At 39.7% G+C, this 18,325-nt stretch overlaps 1 protein-coding gene and 1 long non-coding RNA gene across 4 annotated transcripts in view; one reads left to right on the top strand and one right to left on the bottom strand.

The window, feature by feature from the left end:
- The window catches only part of LOC132400727 (uncharacterized), a 159,524-nt gene extending 156,934 nt beyond the window's left edge, over positions 1-2,590 (bottom strand). For both annotated transcript variants that reach the window (XR_009514346.1, XR_009514345.1), the window contains exons 1-2: positions 2,518-2,590; positions 1,687-1,865 (exon numbers count right to left, since the gene is read on the bottom strand). This is a non-coding gene — a long non-coding RNA (uncharacterized LOC132400727). The remainder of the gene's footprint in view (positions 1-1,686; positions 1,866-2,517) is intronic.
- Positions 2,591-2,635: 45 nt separating this feature from the next.
- The window catches only part of LOC132400726 (testis development-related protein-like), a 79,381-nt gene continuing 63,691 nt past the window's right edge, over positions 2,636-18,325 (top strand). The window contains exons 1-2 of one of the 2 annotated variants that reach the window (XM_059982014.1): positions 2,636-2,922; positions 3,715-3,774. In XM_059982014.1, coding sequence (XP_059837997.1) covers positions 2,851-2,922; positions 3,715-3,774 — 132 coding nt within the window. In that variant the 5' untranslated portion in view covers positions 2,636-2,850. Of the gene's footprint in view, positions 2,923-3,021; positions 3,117-3,714; positions 3,775-18,325 lie in introns of those variants that run through there. The other variant, XM_059982015.1, reaches the window with a different exon arrangement.

Here is an 18,325-nt window from a genome sequence, read left to right as displayed (position 1 = left end):
ATATGTATGCAAACAGTTATGTTATCTTTTATATTTGTAATTCGTCTAGATCACTTCGTAGTGATATGTTTTCACTTTGACATGAGTTTTTTTCTGTTAATCATGTAAATAAAAGCCAAATTTTATCCATTGTGATACAATGGTATAAAACATGAAAACTTTCAAGGGGATGAATACTTTTTATAGGGTCTGTGATTATCTTGAGATGCTTTGATGTGGTTAAGGCAGAAAGATGTATTGACAAAATGATGGTGAAAGGCAAGAGGAAATGATAATGGGTCAGATAAACTGAAACAGAAAAAGTGACTCGAAGAGTTGCTCTGATGAGAAGTCTTTGACAGTAAGTTTTTTACTGTTTTTCCTTCACTCCACAGATACTCTCTTCTGAGTTTTCTCAGTGTTTTTGTTTTGTCTTTCATATTTCTGTCTGTTTCTGCACAGCAACTGTAAATGAGAATAGTAGATTATTAACTGAACTGCTGGACTCAGTGCTATGTATGGAATGTGTTTAGGTGAAAGATGAGGCACTGTGTCATAGTTTTACATATACTTCACAGTAGGATGTAGGAAAAGCTGTTGACAGTGAGGTCACTTCAGCAGTGAATGTTGAACTCAAGTGTTCTTTAAAGTGGTCACCAAATCTGCCTTGGCTCTTCCAGTGTCAAGTCAAACAAATTGTGAGCAGTAAATGCAAAATACTGTACCAGTTGCTGTTTCAAAATCACTCTTTACCCAGTAAGTATATTTCTGGCCTGTGTTTTGAGAAGAAAGGAGGCATATATTGTATTTTTCTTTGTGTTTGCACGGGAAAGTGTTGTCTAGAAGGAATGTATGTGTGGGGATAATGCAGAAATGCACCAATTGTGTATATTCTCTTTGGAGTAGAAGATAAATTTGAAGGTGACATCATGCTGGAGCTGCTAGAAATGGTGTTGAATGCCTGGCTGAGAGCTGGGCATATGGAGACTTCAGCAATTTTCTAGGAAGAAAGGAACAGTGGGTCTGTGGAACTGTAAAAGATGGAGTCCAGAGATCCGACGGTCCTCTCAACTATAATATACTTAACCTTACAAGCTTTTGAAATTTCTAAGAAGATAGACTTCCAACCTGCTGTTTCAACATATTTCATCTGGGTGCGTCAGAAATACAAATCCAATACATATACTCTAACTCGTCTTTTCACGACTAATGCAGATTACTCGCACAATAGAATATGCTTCAGATTATTGATAATAATAGGTCATGCACTATTTCTTCTGGAATGCACATATATTGTTCAAATATTTTAGTTATCCAACATTGCAAGGAATAGAACTGTAGCATTTTCCAGTCAATTAATTGTTATTATATTTAGCTAATGTTGAATTCAGTATGAAACTACATTGACAGGAAAATAGTTCAATTGACAGATGTACTAACTTTGAAACACAGCTTGTGAGAACCACTGGCAAGATAATGGCACTGTTATTCAATTTTGCTTCAGCTGAATTCCAATTCTTGTGTGAGTTAGGCAGTGAAACAACAATAAGTGCTTGAGTCAATTTCACAATAGGATTTTCAAAAAAATAATCGATTTTTAAAATGTAAACAGATTTACTTATTGTGCCATAAAAGTTTTGAGCCCAATTGCTCTTTTTAGTCTGTGGGTATAATTGATTCTCAAAAATGGCTGTGGATGAAACAAACCTGCTGGGCGATCTATTTGTCTTCAGAGAGCCAGTATACAGCTCCACTCTCTACATTCTTTGGATAAACAGGTACACTCTGATAATCTGATCCGTCGCTATGGTTCTCTGATCTTATCTTCATCCTGTTCGGATATCCTGAAGCTGCTAACTGTACCCAACCCATCATCTGAACGGCTGCTGTGGAAAAGATCAAGATTAGTTATATTACAGACTCCAACACCGCCAGCGGTTATAATTCTCCCCCCCCTCCCCCCAGTGAACACGATATCTAAACAAGTGTTATGGAGGAACTCTGGCCTGAGCACGTTATTAAAAAGGATCGGATAGGTTAGCACAGGTCGTCGAAGTTAACAAGCACAATACATTCTTGCTCTTTCGGAGATTCCAACAAAACAAAAGAAAGTCACAGGTGTTTTTCGTCTGCAACTTTAATGTGCCATTTCCAAACAATGATATTTTGTTTTGAGCGAGTTCACCGCTAAGGAGTACTGCTTTTTCTACTTTAGCAGGTCATCTCGTTTTAAATTTGGCAAATTCTTGAATAATTAAAAAGTTCCCCGTGGCTACCAGGACAAAAGGCAAAATAATAAAAGAAGTTCGCTTTAACGGCTGTTAAAATGCCCGTTGCTAACAGTATTTGATGAATCAGTCCCCATGGTTAGTGGAAGTGTGAGAAAGACGAAAGGTGAGAAAGGAGGGACGAGAAGAGAGTGGAGAGTGTAAAAAGCGGGGGGGGGCGTGAGAAAAGGGGAGGCAGCGGAAAGAAAGGAGAGGATGGGAGAGAGGAAACTCTGCTATTTCCAGATTTCCCCTTTGATTTCACTCCTACCCTCCCTCAGGAGCCTGGAGGCTGAAAGCTGGAAGCAAGATCGCCCTTGATCTTGCGGCGATTGGTCGAACTAATCCTCCTAAACACTGTCATCGGTTAATCACGTGACGGACAGGCAGGGTGCTGGGGAGCAGCGCAGAACTGCCGGCTCCCGGCTGGCGGGGTTCTGTCTATCCGAGTCCAGGAAGGTGCTGCCCGTCCTCGTGTATTTTGTTTTGGGAGTTTGAACTCGATGTAGCCTCCGGTGTGTAGGAGAGGAAAAGGGAACGGAAAAAAAGCCCAAGAGCCCCATTACTCAGCAGTCTGCTTCTCCTCCAACGGATCAGCCCAATAATGTGGAAAATTAAGCACAGAGGACTAAAGGATTCTTACTGCGAGGACGACAAACCACAGGAGGTGTCGAAGGTACGTTTTCTCAGGAATGCGGAGGACGTTAGCTCTTTCCTGTGTACTCCACTATGGGCGCTACCCACACCAAAGGCACCGACTGCAAGTCCGTTAGAAGGCGGCTGTGAAAATGCCGGCTAACTTTGTGCAGCCCGGCCTTGCATAGCTATCAGGATCAGTGTTGGCAATGGCCTATGAGTAGTGTCTATGAGGTGAAGACATTTATAATTGAAAGTTGTTGAATGCGTAATGCCACTCGATGCGAAGAACTCTGCCAGCTCAGAGAGGTGGGATCTCTCAATCCAGTGTTCCCCAGGGGAGAAACCCACTGCAGAAGAGTCCACCGGGCTGCAGCTCTTTGTGACTTGACCGAGGGGACGGAGAGTGCCAATATTACTATAGGATGTCTGGTAGTGAAAGGGATAGATACTAACAATAACAGTGTACTTTATTGAACTCGATTCAAAGACGCATTTGCTATGTTTCCTATCGCATCTTCGAGGATCTTGAGCTGGTCGTCTTTCGGTTGCATGCAGATCAATGTTAAAGTCTGCACATTTTTGCTTCAGCATTTTATCTAGCCAAATACTGTGAAATAAAGATAAAATATCCAAAAACAACCTGCAACGTTAGCACAGTTTAGATGCCTACCATTTAATGCATTTGCTGTTTTTTTCCTCTTCCGATGCAATAACATTGTTTTAACTATTAAGATCTGGCTGCAATGATTTTCAGTTTTTGTGCTTAATTCAATTGAGATCCTATTGCCGCCTTCAGTGAGCAGTAACATGGTTGAAATATCTGTTTCAGAGCAAGGATCCACTGCTTCCAGAAGAGGCTACAAGTTCTGTCTCGCAGCTCGCTACAAAGGTAGGAGTCTGTTTTCACTCAGTACTTTTTTCGCTTTGAATTGATAGCTGTGTAGTTTTCTGTGTATGTGGCTTATGTCTTTGCAGCTAAAGCCGAGTCTTACTTATGCGGAACAAGTTTTAATTTTAGTTATTAGTAAAAAAAAACAACGTTGCTCATTTCATCTATGTGCTCAAGTGGCTCAGTTGAAATATGCTATGAGGAGACTGAACAACGTGATAAATTAATAATGACAGGGTCAATATTATGAATTAGTAATGATAATGTAGAGTATACGAATCCCTGTAGAATATTTGTAGTACCTGTTGCATTTTGCTGCAAGTCTTTTCTTACACATTTTCTCACTGAATTATTCAAGAATAGAAAGTTGAAGATAAATTTATGATCAAAGTACACGTATGTCACCATCTCCAACCCCAAGATTCGTTTTCATCTGGACATACTCAATAAACCCAATCACCATAAAAGAATTGATGAAAGACCACACCAGCAAGGTGGACAACCAGTGTGCAAATACAAAAAAGAAAGAATAAAAAGTAATAATAAAGAAAGAAATATGGGGAACATGAGATCAAGTCTTTGAACTGTCCATAATTGATAATGAGAGTTGATAACAGTAACAACTATAATACTGTTACACCAGTATCACTGTTCATGGGCATTTTTAACAACATCTGATTGACAGACTATGGAATAAATCATACAAGGCAGAAATTAAAATTTATTTTAAACACATATGAGCACGTATAACATTTGTGAGTTTGTACATTGGTTGAGGCAACATAGTATGACCAGGTAAATCTAGGTGTGATGCCAGAGGTACTTCCTGATCTACCTTTGAACAGAAACACCACAACTGCCCTGTTTACATGCCTTGTTTCACGGACTCAACTTTGTCTCTTGAGAGTGAGACCCTTGAGGATGAGAAATGACTTTTTTCCCTCCATCATGCAAGTATGCAAATAAAGTCGAGTTTATTGTCATAAGTATGGTGAGGTACAGTACAATGAAATCTTATAGCAGCATCATGGGCTGGTAGGTTCAGACGACACAGAAACTATAAATTATGCATAAATCATACCAGACAGTGAAGAAAAAAGACTGTGGTAATCAAGACATTAGTTCAAAAACAAAATAATGCTTAGTGATCAATCTATGGTTGTATGAGAGGTACAGCGGTGTTCAATTACTGATGTAGAATTGCAGTTGTGCAGGCTGATTAAGAAAATTGATGATTGTAGGAAAGTAGCTGTTCCTGAACCTGACAGTGTGAGTCTTCAGGCTTCTGTACCTCCTACCCCATGGTAGTGGTGAGAAGCGTGAAAACCAAGATGGTGGAGTGCTTGGTGAGCAGTGTTGCCACTTAAGGCATCAGTTCTTAACAATGCTTTCAGTGGTAGGATGAGTTGTGCCATGATGGGCCAGACTGTGTTCATAGCACCCTGTGCATTAGAAATGCAGACCTAAATTATAATACATCCAGTCAGGATATTTTCAGCTGTGTTTCTATAGAAGCAATGTGATAGGGGGAAAAACTAATTTCCACTGCTTCTAATTGCCTGTTATCAAAGTAGTCCGTCATTATGGCAGCCTGAATCTTCCAAGAAAACTCATACAAATGAACAATTCAGTGGGTTTGTGCTTTGGAGATGAATGTTCCTTTTAGGATTTCTCCTGATTTCTTTGGTTTTTGTCGGTCTGAGTTTGGAAGGACTGGGGAAAGAAGTTTCTCTGATCTCTCTCAATTCAATTGAATTACTGATGTCTCAATTCAATGAGATATTCCTGGAAGAATTCCTAGGCATCCAAAGAGCTGGCTAATTAAGGCACTACAAAGTAAACAGTCAAAATTCCTACTAACCTTCAAAAACTGTAAATTTCATTAGGTACCATAAAATTATACAGCTCCTGAATCCATGCCAAACAGTTATGCTATTCCTATTCTTTTTAAGTTTTCCCCATGTTCTCATTTTCACTGCCGGAGTGGCATAATTATTTTATTGACACCAGTTTACTATTGATGTTTACTTGAATATATATTTTTAGCAGTCAACACAAAGCTTTACAGTGCCAGCAGTATCGATTGGGGGTTTAATTCCTGCCATTGTCTGTCAGGAGTTTACATGATCTCCTTGTGACCACTTGGATTTTTTCCATGTGCTCTAGTTTTCTTCCACATTCCAAAGATGCATGATGACACATGTGTTTGACACAAACAAAGCGGTTATAAAGGTTTAATGTGTTTTCCCTAGCTTTCCCCTTCTGATTGTTGGCAATTTTAAAAGTTGTCTGGCTTCCCTGCAGTTATTTGCACCTGCACCTTCGACAAAATTGTATCACATCATTTTCATCAACTCTTTTTTTGTTAATTTGTGAAAATTAAGATTTCTAACTTGTGTGTTTGAATTTTAATTGCCAGGTCCTTATTTCATTCTTAATGGGTTAAGTTATCTTTTGTCGATCAGTTCATTTCCAAGGTTTTTAAAGTCAGCGAGAACTGTTGGGGAGGGTTTAAACTAACTTGGCAAGGCAATGGGAACCAGGCTGTGATAGGAATGACGATGGGGGACTTGGAATACAAGTCGATGCCTTGTGTAGGAAGAACAGGCAGATGATAGGGCAAAATTGCAGTTAGTAGGATGAGTTGAAGTCTAGCATGGGGACAAAATCGAAAAGGGTAGTGAATACAGTCCTGAAGTTTTTGTATTTGAATGCATGCACTGCACAGAATAAGGCAGGTCATCTAGCACAGTTAGGGATTAGCAGGTATGTCATTGTGGGCAGCACTGAGTTGTGGCTGAATGAAGATCATAGTTCAGAGCTTAACAAAAGGACTTGCAGATAGGCAGAGGGAGTGGGGTGGCTCTGTTGGTAAAAAGATTAAATGGAATCATTGGAAAGATGTGGCCTAGGATCAGAAGAAGTCGAATCCTTGTGGGTACAGCTAAGAAACTAAAAGGGTAAAAGCTCCCTGATGGGGATTGTATACAGGCCCCCAAACAATAACTAGTATATAAATTGCAATGGAAGAAAGCAGTGGTATGTAATAAGGACAGTGTTATGGTTGATTTCATTGTGCAGGTAGATTGGGGAAAATCAGGTTGGTGCTCGATCCCAAGAGAGGGAATTTGTAGAATGCCTACAGGATGGCATGTTAGAGTAGCCTTGGGTTGAGCCTACTAAGGGAAAGGCAATTCTGGATTGGTTGTTGTGTAGTGAGCTAGATTTGATTAGAGAGCTTAAGGTAAAGGAAGCCTTAGGAGCCAGTGATCATAACATGACAAAATTCACCCTGTAGTTTGAGAATGAGAAGCTAAAGTCAGATATATCAGTATTACAGTGGAGTACAGGGAATTACAGAGGCATGAGAAAGGAGCTAGGCAAATTTGATTGAACTGCTGCTAAGTTAACAGATTTCAGGACACATGCTGGTGCTAATAAACCAGATTCTGATAAAACAAAGATGAGTCAGTAGATGTTATTTATTGGATTTTCAGGTGTCCTTTGACAAAGTCAGCTTCATGTGCAGCACCAACAAGATGTTACAGGAAAGAAACCAGCATGGATAGAAGATTGGCTGACTGGCAAGAGGCTAAGTGTGGGAACAAAGGGGGCCAATCTGTTTGGCTGCCAGTGACTAGTGATGGTCTGCAGGGTTCAATATTGGGATCACTTCTTTTCACATATATCAGTTTGGATGTTGGAAGTGACAGCATTGTGGTCATGTTTGTGGCCTTATACAGAGATATGTAGAGGGTCAAGCAATGTTGCTGCAGAAGGAGAATGGAGAATGGCGTAGCAGAGGAATATTTTGAAGTATATAGTCATGCACTTTGGTAGAAGGAGCTAGTTAGGTGGATTCAAAATTCATTCGGCAATAGGAAGTGAAGTTTGGTGTTTAAATAGTTTTTTGGAATGGAGGCTCAATGACTTGTGGTGTGCCACAGGGATGGATGTTGGGGCTCCTGTTACTCATTATTCATATCAAGGTTTGGATGCAAATGTGTGAAGGTTTTTTTTAAGTTTGCCATTGACATGAATTGGGAAGTGTAGATTATACCAGCACCCTGACTAATTAGGGAAATATGCTGAGGAGCAAATCGATTTCTATATATATGAGTTGACATATTTTGGAATGTCAAGCCAACGTATAAAGGAACAGAGCAAATGAATGTGTATAGAGCATGTGTATCGTCTGCTCAAAGCAGAGTTGTAGTTAGACGGGGGTGTAAGAGGCATTTAGCATGCTGGCCTTCCTCAGTCAGGGCACTAAGTATTCAATTTGGGATGTTGTGCTACATTTGTATAAGTTGTTTATGAGCTGCATTTGGAGTACTGTGTATAGTTCTGGTCACTCCCTTATAGGAAAGATGCACTTAAACTGAAAAAAGACTGCAGAAAAGATTTGAGCTGGATGAGAGGGCCTGAGTTATAGGGAGAGGCTGGTGAGGCTAGATATTTATTTCTTGGAGCATGGGAGAATGAGGGACATTCTTCATATACAGGTCTGTACTTTATATGGCCTCCTTCAGTTTCTTGTGTTGCTTGTTGTCGTTTCCTGGGTGGCGACATTTTAGTTTATGTGCAAGAGGGTGGTTGGGAATTTGGGGTCTAATGTTCTTCTAGGTGTTTTTCTGTGTGGGCAATCTGAATTCTTTTTTGTGCAAGAGAGGGGGTTGAGGGTTTGATGTTATTGTTGCTGTTTCCTTTGTGTGGAGGGGTTTGGGGTTTGATGTTTTAGCTGCTGTTTTCTGGGTGGGCAATCTGTTAGTTCTTGTGTCAGAGAGGGGTTGGGGTGTTTGGAGTGTCTGAGTTATGTTTCTTTTTCTTTGTGTGGGGGAAGGCGTTGTTGTCTTTACTTACAATGACTTCCGTTCTTTTTCCGTATTTCATGGCTATCTGGAGAAGACAAAACTCAATTATATTCTGTGTACATATTTTGATAATAAACTTTGAGCCTTTAAAAATGAACCATTGAATCCTATAGATATTTAAAATAAAGGGAAGCATTGATGAAGTGAATAGTAACAGTATTCTCCCCAGGGTGTAGGATTACCTGAAGAATAAAGGGTGAGAAGGGAAAGATTTAAAGGGGATCTGAGGAGGAACACTTTCAGAGAGAAAGTAATTGAGGTGGTTACAATAATATTTTTTTAAGAAGCACTTGAATAGGGACTTGGAGGGGCATCGCTTATAGAGATATGAACCAAGCACAGGAAATGGAGACTGTTTGATGTGCACCGTAGTTAGTGTGAACTGGTTAAGCTGAAGGATTTATGTCTTTGCTGTGTTGCACTATGACTCTGATTCTAACTCCTCCGGTTACTATTTGGAAGTTATTATTGAGTCTACATCCATTACTTCTAAACAAACTCCAAGAATGGGAAAAACCTGTAATTAATTCTTACACCACACTATGTAAATTTTTCCCTCTGAACTAGAGAAATAAACAAAAAGGTGCAGTCCTGTAATGCCTTCAAGTGATCTTAAGACATCTAATTTTATTTCACTGCCAACAAGAACTTTTGAAGTATAGCTGCTTTTAATGTGCAAGCTTCCACAACAGTCTTGTGAAAAATGGCTCGATAATTCGTTTTGATAATATCAATTATGTCATAGAATCTACATAATGGAAAACATTCTCTAAAAATAGCACCACTCTTTCAGAATAATGCCTGGGGATGTTTTATGTCTATCAGAGAGAGCAGTCTGGGGCTTGAGATAGTAGTATTTATTTATCTATTTATTTAGTCATCCAGCACGATAACAGCCCCTTCCAGCTCAAACTGTGCCACCCAGTTGCACCGATGTGACCCGTTAATCTGCTAACCCATACATCTTTGGAATGTGTGAGCCAACTGGAGCACCACGTGGTCATGGTGAGAATGTACAAACTCCTTGCAAGTAGCAGTGGAGTTGAGCCCAGGTTATTGGCACTGCAGTATGGTTACACTAACCACTGTGCTACTGCACCGCCCCTTACTTAAATAATGACAACTCCATGAAAGGCTAAGAGAGAGACGCTTTTTTATAACATGAAATTTTTGATCTTGAATGGATTAAGAACATTGGATTAAAATTGTTTTCTGATAACTGAAAACAGTGGTTCATTATGAATTGTTACTTTTTCACTGATGATTTGTTTATTTCCCTATTCTTGGTATCTGGATTTTGTAGATTTAGGGTTCCAATCTATGACATAAGCCAAAAAATATCCAGGTAGACGATTCAGTACAATGCTAAAGAATGGTACAGAGTTGGAGGTTCTTTCTTTCATATGAAAAGTTGAACTGGGGCTCTGTCTACTCTTGCAGGTGGGAGTAAAACAAAGTTCTATTTAGAAATTTGCCCATGCCAACCAGGATGCTCATCTAAGTTAGTCCCATTTACCTGAGTTTGGCTCGCATCCTTCTAAACCTCTCCTATCCATGTACGTAGCAACACACACAAAATGCTGGAGGAGCTCAGCAGACCAGGTTTGGATTTTGTTTTGGATTTCCAACATCTGCAGATTTTCTCATGTTTGCTCTCTGTTTCCATGTTCAAGTGCTTTTTAAATGTGTTTATTGTACCTGTCTCAACTACTTCCTTTGGTAGCTCTTTCCATATGTATGTCACCTGCTGCATGAAGAAGTTGCCTGTTTGGTACATTTTTCAATAAGAAGAGCAGGGATTTTATCCCTTGTATACTGGGAAATACTTGTACCTCAACTAGCAACAGAAGAAATGACTGACCAGATCATTATAATTTCACTTTGTGGTGAAGCTTGCTGTGCATGAAATAGCTGGCATATTTCCTACATCCAATACTAAACGCATTACAAAAGAAATTATTTTGTAGTAAAACGCTGTGTGGTATCTAACATTAGAAAAGACCAGACCTGAAATTCAGAATTTTTAAAAAATTATTTTCTTTTCTAGTTTAAAGTGTCTTATGGAGTAGAAATATAGCCAGTCATACTGCACCACTCTTGAAATTTAATTGTGAGATTCCAGTTGTTGCAATTTCCTTTGGGAATCGAATCCACATGCATCAGTTGTGCAGGGGTTTGCAGGATTCCACAAACAATGTTTCTGTCAGAGCATGGTGAGAAAAATTATATCAAGTAAAAGTTAGATCGTGCTGTGACAGGACATCAGTTACAGGGAAAGGCTGAATAGGTTAGGATTTTATTCGCTAGAGTGTAGGTGAATGAGGGAAGATCTTAGAGGTATACAAAATTGAGGGGGATGGATAGTGATGGGTAGTGATGATTTTTTGCAGGTTTTCCCCTTAAGTTGGTTGAAACTAGAGCTGGAAGTCATAGGATTATGTCAATGTTTCCCAACCACTTTTTAGCTCAATGCCCCCTAAAGCACTTTCATGCTTGCAAGTGCCCCCTAAACCACCTTCATTCTTGCCAACACCCCTCTTAGGCACAATATACTTATTAGCGCCACCATAGTGTGAAAACTATGCCATTATTTCTGCCATATACTAACATGAGAAAAATGATTCTGCTTTAAATTTGTATTTGTCTTTAAACCTAGCTTACACAGTACCAGTGTACTGTATAGCAACCTTGAGCTTGGTGGTTTTTTAGCAAGCATTGAAATACTTGATTCAAGATGTGACAGCAAACACCTTAAGTCCTTACATGTAACAATGGCCAAGTGGTATCTGTGTTTTTTGTGTGAGTATGTGGTTCACTGCACTGATGTCTCTTTGATCAAGGTAGGAGAATGGAAATGCAATGAGGGGCAGTTTGGCTCTTCTCCAAAGACCAGGAAACCTCGTATGACAATGTAACCACGTTCCACAAAAGCCAACATTTTTGAAAACTATTTTGTTTCCTCTTCATTCTGAATTTTTGTTAAGTCCTTCTAGCAAACTCTCTTCCTGATGTTCTACCTGGCAAAGAAATGGGTTAGTTACCCAGTCTGGAATTTCCAGATTGTTCAAATCATTGAATCAATTTTGAAAACCTTCTTCTGTGACTGCAGGTGTAAGCTGTACTCTTGCAAATAACCATCTATGAAAGAGAGTGCCATACTTCCTATAAACTGCAAGAACATTCTTTTCCTAATATTTTGGTTTATATTTTTACAATTTTCTGATAAAAGTGAACACCACACTTTTTGCCTGGATTATCTTGAAATTCTCAGCTTTCAGTTTCATATTTAGAATGTTCATTTTGTCATACAGATCAGCTAGGAATGCCACACCTCCACGTAGAAGTTCAATCTTGTTTTCCATGCTTTTGTTGACTTTGAGCAAAAAAATCAACACAGTGTCAAAAAAATCAAAGGAATGTTTTAAGCAGCAGTCTTTGACAACCAACACACCAGTGTGAAGAAGCAAGCGTTCAAGCTCTTCATCGTTATCTTGCCATTACTGGCAAAATATTCTGTTATTTAATGGATGAACTTTAGCTTTGTTGATAGCAGGTATTACAAGAGTCATGCTTGAAAAAAAGTCGCTTGCTGAGGGTTTTTGGCTGTGAGATGTTGACGATAAATTACACAATGAATTGCAACAGACTTGGGATTTCTTCTTTCATAAATGCCACTAAACCAGAATGGAGATCTGTCATATATGATGGTCTATCTGTTGCACAAGAAATCATGCTCCTAATCAGAATACTTTTAATCCTCAATATACATTTTGATCTTGTCATAGATTGATTCTCTGTTAATATTTGTTTAAACTTTTTACAAAACAGAGTCTCTTCATAAACTTCCGTTTCTGATAAAGCATGTATATGTCATTCATAGAAAGAGTGCAGAGGAGATTTACAAGGATGTTGCCTGGATTGGAGAGTGTACTTTATGAGAATAGGTTGAGCAAACTTCACCTGTTCTCCTTGGAGCGACAGAGGCTGAGAGGTGACCTGATAAAGGTGTATAAGCTGATGGGAGGCATTGACTATGTGGATAGTCAGAGGCTTTTCCCAAGGCTGAAATGGCTAGTACAAGGGGGCATGGTTTTAAGATGCTTGGAAGTAGGTTCAGAGGGGATGTGAGGCATAGGTTTTTCATACAGCGAGTGATTGGTGTGTAGAATACATTGCTGGCAGCAGTGGTGGAGGCAGATACAATAAGGTCTTTTAAGTGACTCTTAGATAGGTACATGGGGCTTAGATAAATAGAGAGCTATGCAGTAGATTAATTCTAGGTGGTTTCTAAAATAGGAGTAACACACTGTAAGGTTTCACTGCTAATGTAATGGCTTCTCTGTAATGTTCCACTGCTAAGGTAATGGTTTCTCTGTAGCAGAAATGTTTGGGTTTTGACTAGAGATAACAGGGCATGTTAGCCATTGAATGGGATGTTGTTCTTTCTTGTGTGTTGGGGAGTCGGGAATTTGTGGTCTTTGGCTGGGGAGAGATGAGAGAAACATAGAAATATAGAAAATAGGTGCAGGAGTAGGCCATTCAGCCCTTCGAGCCTGCACCACCATTCAGTATGATCATGGCTGATCATCCAACTCAGAACCTTGTACCTGCTTTCTCTCCATACCCCCGATCCCTTTAGCCACAAGGGCTAGAGGGATTATTTAATTATTTAATAATTATTTTAATTATTATTAAAACCAACATGATAGGTTTAAAAACTAATTTTTAAATGTATATCAAAATACATGATGTCATGTTGCAGTACAAGAAAATCAACTCCAAGGTTTGGAACATTCTTAGATGCGAATGAAGAGTTAGTAGTCCTCCGGACGGAGTGGATGTGGAGCGAGGGTCTGAAGGTCAGCGTCGATCGGAGGAGGTCAATGTTGGATGAATGGCCTATCAGTGAGCTCCAACATTGCACAATAGACTGTTTCATGAGAATGGGTTCTTTTTTTTTGTTTGACTAACCATATAGTCAAATTAAGAATTATAAAGTTCAATCATTTAATTGCATATTGTGTACTGTTTGTTATATCGTGGTACTGATTTGTAATGGGACACATCACGCAGCATCCACCAAAATGGGATTTCTTAAATTTGGCCAGTCCGGGAAGCTATCATCCCCTATATTAAGCCACTAGCTGAAGTGCCACTTGCCACTAGCAAGAGTTACATAGGTTACATGGTCAGTACAACGTTGTGGGCTGAAGTTGGGATACAACTGGATGTGTCAACTGTGCAACGTCTCATTGTCTTGCACAGTTGACTCATCCAGTTGTATCCCATATTCTGTTTTTTGCTGTTCAGTGTGTAGTTGCTACTCAGTGTCTTCACTCATTTCATCAATACAACAGGCTACAGAGTTATTAATCTGAGGAATTGATTTTAAAATACTGGTATCCATTTTGAGAACTGTGATGAGCACTTCTGATACAGCAGGCATTATTAATCTTTCATCAATTGAATGAGATTTTCCACACTGCTAGGATTTTGGAAATGTTGTAAGAAGCACTGAGACCACTATCAAGGTCATTTTTAGCTTGGCAAATGACTGGATTGTGCAATGTTTTTCAAATATTACTTTCGTCTTCTGGAAATGAGTAATACCATAAGAAGCCTTTTTAGGGTGTATTTTACAGAAGTGTTCCTGCAATCTTGATGGTTGCAGGGCTTCATTAGACAGTACAGTATTACAAATAAGGCAAGTGGGTGACGCTGATCTGACAGGAACAGAATAAAACCATACTCCAGGTATGTAACTTTGTCTTATTGACACACTTTCTGTAGTTTCTGTTTCTTCACTCCGAAAGCCTGCTGACTATTCCTAATCAGACTTTGCTTATCCAAATACTAGTAAACTGCTCCCATCAATTGGCCACCACTGAAGGAAGGCGACGTGGTCTGTAATTTCCAGGGTTGTCCCTACTCTCTATCCTGACAAAGGAATGGCATTTGCCATCCTCCAATCATTTGGTACAACTCCTGTGGCCAGTGAGGATGCAAAGATAATCACTAAATGTGCAGCAGTCTCTTCTCTTACTTCCCATAGTAACCTGGGAATATATTGCATCCAGCCTGCGGGACTTATCTTGAATTAGATAATTCAAACTTAGTTTGAAGTTAATAGCTCATCTCCTTCTACCTTAGGCCATGAACCTATCAATCACCCCGATGAGTTATTAACTTCAAACTTTCTGCATAATCACTCAAAGAGTTGAACTGTATGTGCATGTAACAAGAGCTGTATAACTCATCTCCTTCTACCTTAGGCCATGAACCTATCAATCACCCCTGCTGTGGACACTTTCTGGAGGTCTAAGATCCATATGCTCCATGACCGCTGGACTAAGTGTGCAAACGTTGGAAGGGACTAAGTTGAAAAATAAATGTGCTAGGTTTTCTAAAATGGACTACTACCTTAGGCCACGAACTTGTCAATCACCCCTCGTACAGCACTTTGTACTTGTCTGAGTAGCTCCCATCTGCCATTCCTTTTCACACTTGATCAATATTATGTTATAATCTTATACAGCTGCCTTCATTGTTCAGTATACCACAAAGTTTGATTTCATCTGCAAACTAATTATGCCACCTACATCTCATCCAAGTCATTAATGTATATGCATGTGTGTGTGATTTTATTTATATATATTTATAACATCATAGCTGGCACACAGTACCTTGCCTACCTCCTGCCTACCATCTAAACAGCTTAAGTTAGGAGTCAAGCCAGTGAAGGAGCACCCTCCACTTGCCACGATGAGTGCAGCTCCAGCAATGTTGATGAAATATTACAGCATACAGAACCAACAGCCTACTGACTGCCATTTACTTTTTACATCACTGAAGCAGAGAAGCAGCAATTTGTACCATTTACAGTATGCCCTGTAGCAATTTGACTAGTCTCCTTGGACAGCCCCTTCCAATCCTACAACCTCTACCAGCTGGAAGGACAAGGGCAGCAAACGCTACGTTATGGAAGTTGCCCTTCAATCTACATACCATATACAATACAGTTCTATGATTGAAGAAAATCCTGTAACCTTCCCAATCAGCATTATCGGTATAGCCATCTCTCAATACAACCTCCCAAAGGGCAATTTGGGATGGGCAGTTAAATCCTGACAGTCAGCAAAGCCACTTCTCTTAATGGAAAAACCTTGCTGCCTAGACCCATTCTCATTCAGTAATGCTAAGCAAACTATATTGTTCAGTCATATATTGAATTTATTGAAGTGAATTACAATGTTGAATGCAATGCATTTAGTACTAATTCTGTGAACGGTACACGAGGCCTGTGATTTTTTTTCCATGAAGAGTTTGTACAGGATGACGATTTGCATTATTTAAATGGATTGGAGTAAGAAAATAACTCTAATATTGAATCAGAAGGAATAAGTTTTTAACTTAGCGCAAGTGCCTTGGGACATTGAAGGTACTGCAGCTAGATGGATGGAAAATGTTCCAAATTGTTGCAGTCAATCTGTGCTTTGGTGTGGCTGTGCCTTTGTTTGTCCATCCATAGAACTGTCAAGTGGGTAAAATATCACTCTGATTAAAGAAAATATTGAAAACACTGCAGTTGTATGATGAATGTGGTTTGATTTATTAAAAAAACCGTAATGTATCCACTTTACTCAGATCACCTGACTTAAAACCCAGCAAGCGCTGGCTGCTAAACCACGAATGTCTGAATGTGGCCGGATGTTAATTGCTGTTGTGTCTGCACTAGCTGTCATCTGTGAAATTTGTTTATGTTTTGGGTGTTTGAGGGTGGAAGCTGATGAAGCAAAGGAAGAATGGAAGATTCTCATGGGAGAAATTAGTTCTGTGATTATAAAAAAAGTGACTATTTCAATATCAGTTAAACATTTTACCCAAAAGATATAGATTGGTAGAAAATATGGGTGGAGAAATGGCAGAAGATTAATCTGGACAAGTGTTGGGTGTTGCACTTGGGAGGGAATGTACAAGAGCAAAGTCTACTGGACCCATGGGGGCATAGATGTATAGTGGGATCAGGAAGAGCAAGTTTATAACTCCCCAAAAGTTGCAACACAACTTTTATGATGGTAAGGAGGGCATATGGCATACTTGCCTTCATTGGTCGGGACATTGAGTATAAATGTTTCGTTTTCACGTGGAGAAGAGTAGATACCTGAAACATATTGCCTGGGGAGGTGGACAAAGCAGCAGTATTGAAGGGGCATATAGACGTGAGCAGGTAGTGGATGGAGGGATGCAAACTATGACAGGCAGAAAGGATTAGTTTAACTTGGTATCATGGTCAGCACTTTGAAGGGTCTGTTTCTGTGCTGTGCAGTTCTATGATTGATATAAAGTTATGTTTCAACAAAAATTAAAATGACTTGGGGAATCCATTTGAACAGTTCTATCATTCACTCTTTCTCAATTATCAGGTCAGAGAGTGCTACAGCACAGAAAGAGGCCCTTTGGCCAATCTTGTCCATGCTGAACTATGAATCTGTCTAGTTGCATCGACTTGAACCCGCACCACAGCCCTCCATACCCCTCCCATCCATGTCCTGTAGCTGTCCAACTTCTCTCATGTTAAAATCAACCCCATATCCATCAATTCCGCTGGCAGTTCATTCCACACTTCTTCACCCTCTGATTGAAGAAGGGTGGAAAAAGTTTTATGTTTTCCTTAATCATTTCACCTTTCACCCTTAACACATGACTTCTAGTTCTATTCGCACCCATCCTCATTAGAACATACCTGCTTGCATTTACCCTATCTATGCTCCTCATAATTTTGTATAACTCTATCAAATCTCCTCTTATTTCCTTTTGCTCTAGGGAATTAAGTTTTATAAGCTATTCAACTTTTCACTATAATTCATGTCCTCAAGTCTTGGCAATATCCTTGTAAATTTTCTCAGCCCACTTTCATTCTTTTTGATATCTTGTAAGTAGGTGACCAAAACTGGGCACAATACTCCAAATTAGGGCTCACCAATGTCTTAAACAACTTCAACATAACATCCCATCTCCTGTACTTAATACTTTGATTTATGAAGGCCAATGTGCCAAATGCTGTCTTTACAACCCTATGTACTTGTGACATATCTTTCAAGGAATTATGGATGTGTCTTCCCAGATCTCTTTGTTCTACTCGGTGCCCTACAGTTCATCATGTAAGTTGTATCCTCGTTTGTCTTCCCTAAGTACTACACCTCACACTTGCTTGCATTAAATTACATTTGCTATTTTTCACTCCATTTTTCTACCTGGTCCAGATCCCACTACAGAGCTTCCTCATTGTCTACACCCTCAATCTTGGTGTCATCTGCAAATTTGCTGATCCACTTTACCACATTCTCATCCATGGACCCAGCAATGATCCCTGTGGCACTCCACTAGTCACAGACCTCCAATCAGAGAGACAACCATTTACTACCTGATGCACCATCAATAACTCTCGGAGACGGGAGGTGAACGATAGACTTTCATTAGCAGCAAAAGAGACCACGACACCTCGGAGACTGAGGGAGGAGCAGTGCCTCCAGTCGCCTTTATCTTTATACAGGGGTCTGTGGGAGGAGCCACAAGAGCAATCAGCAGAGGGGCGTGTCCAGACTGGTATACATAGTTTACCACATTTCCCCCCCCAGTTTTAAAAGAGAGTCCCCACGGGGCAAAGTTTCTTACAA

The sequence above is a fragment of the Hypanus sabinus genome, chromosome 10, assembly GCF_030144855.1.
Source record: "Hypanus sabinus isolate sHypSab1 chromosome 10, sHypSab1.hap1, whole genome shotgun sequence".
Taxonomy (NCBI): Eukaryota; Metazoa; Chordata; class Chondrichthyes; order Myliobatiformes; family Dasyatidae; genus Hypanus; species Hypanus sabinus.
Note: the sequence above shows the minus strand (reverse complement) of the source record. Positions and strands in the feature narration are given on the sequence as shown.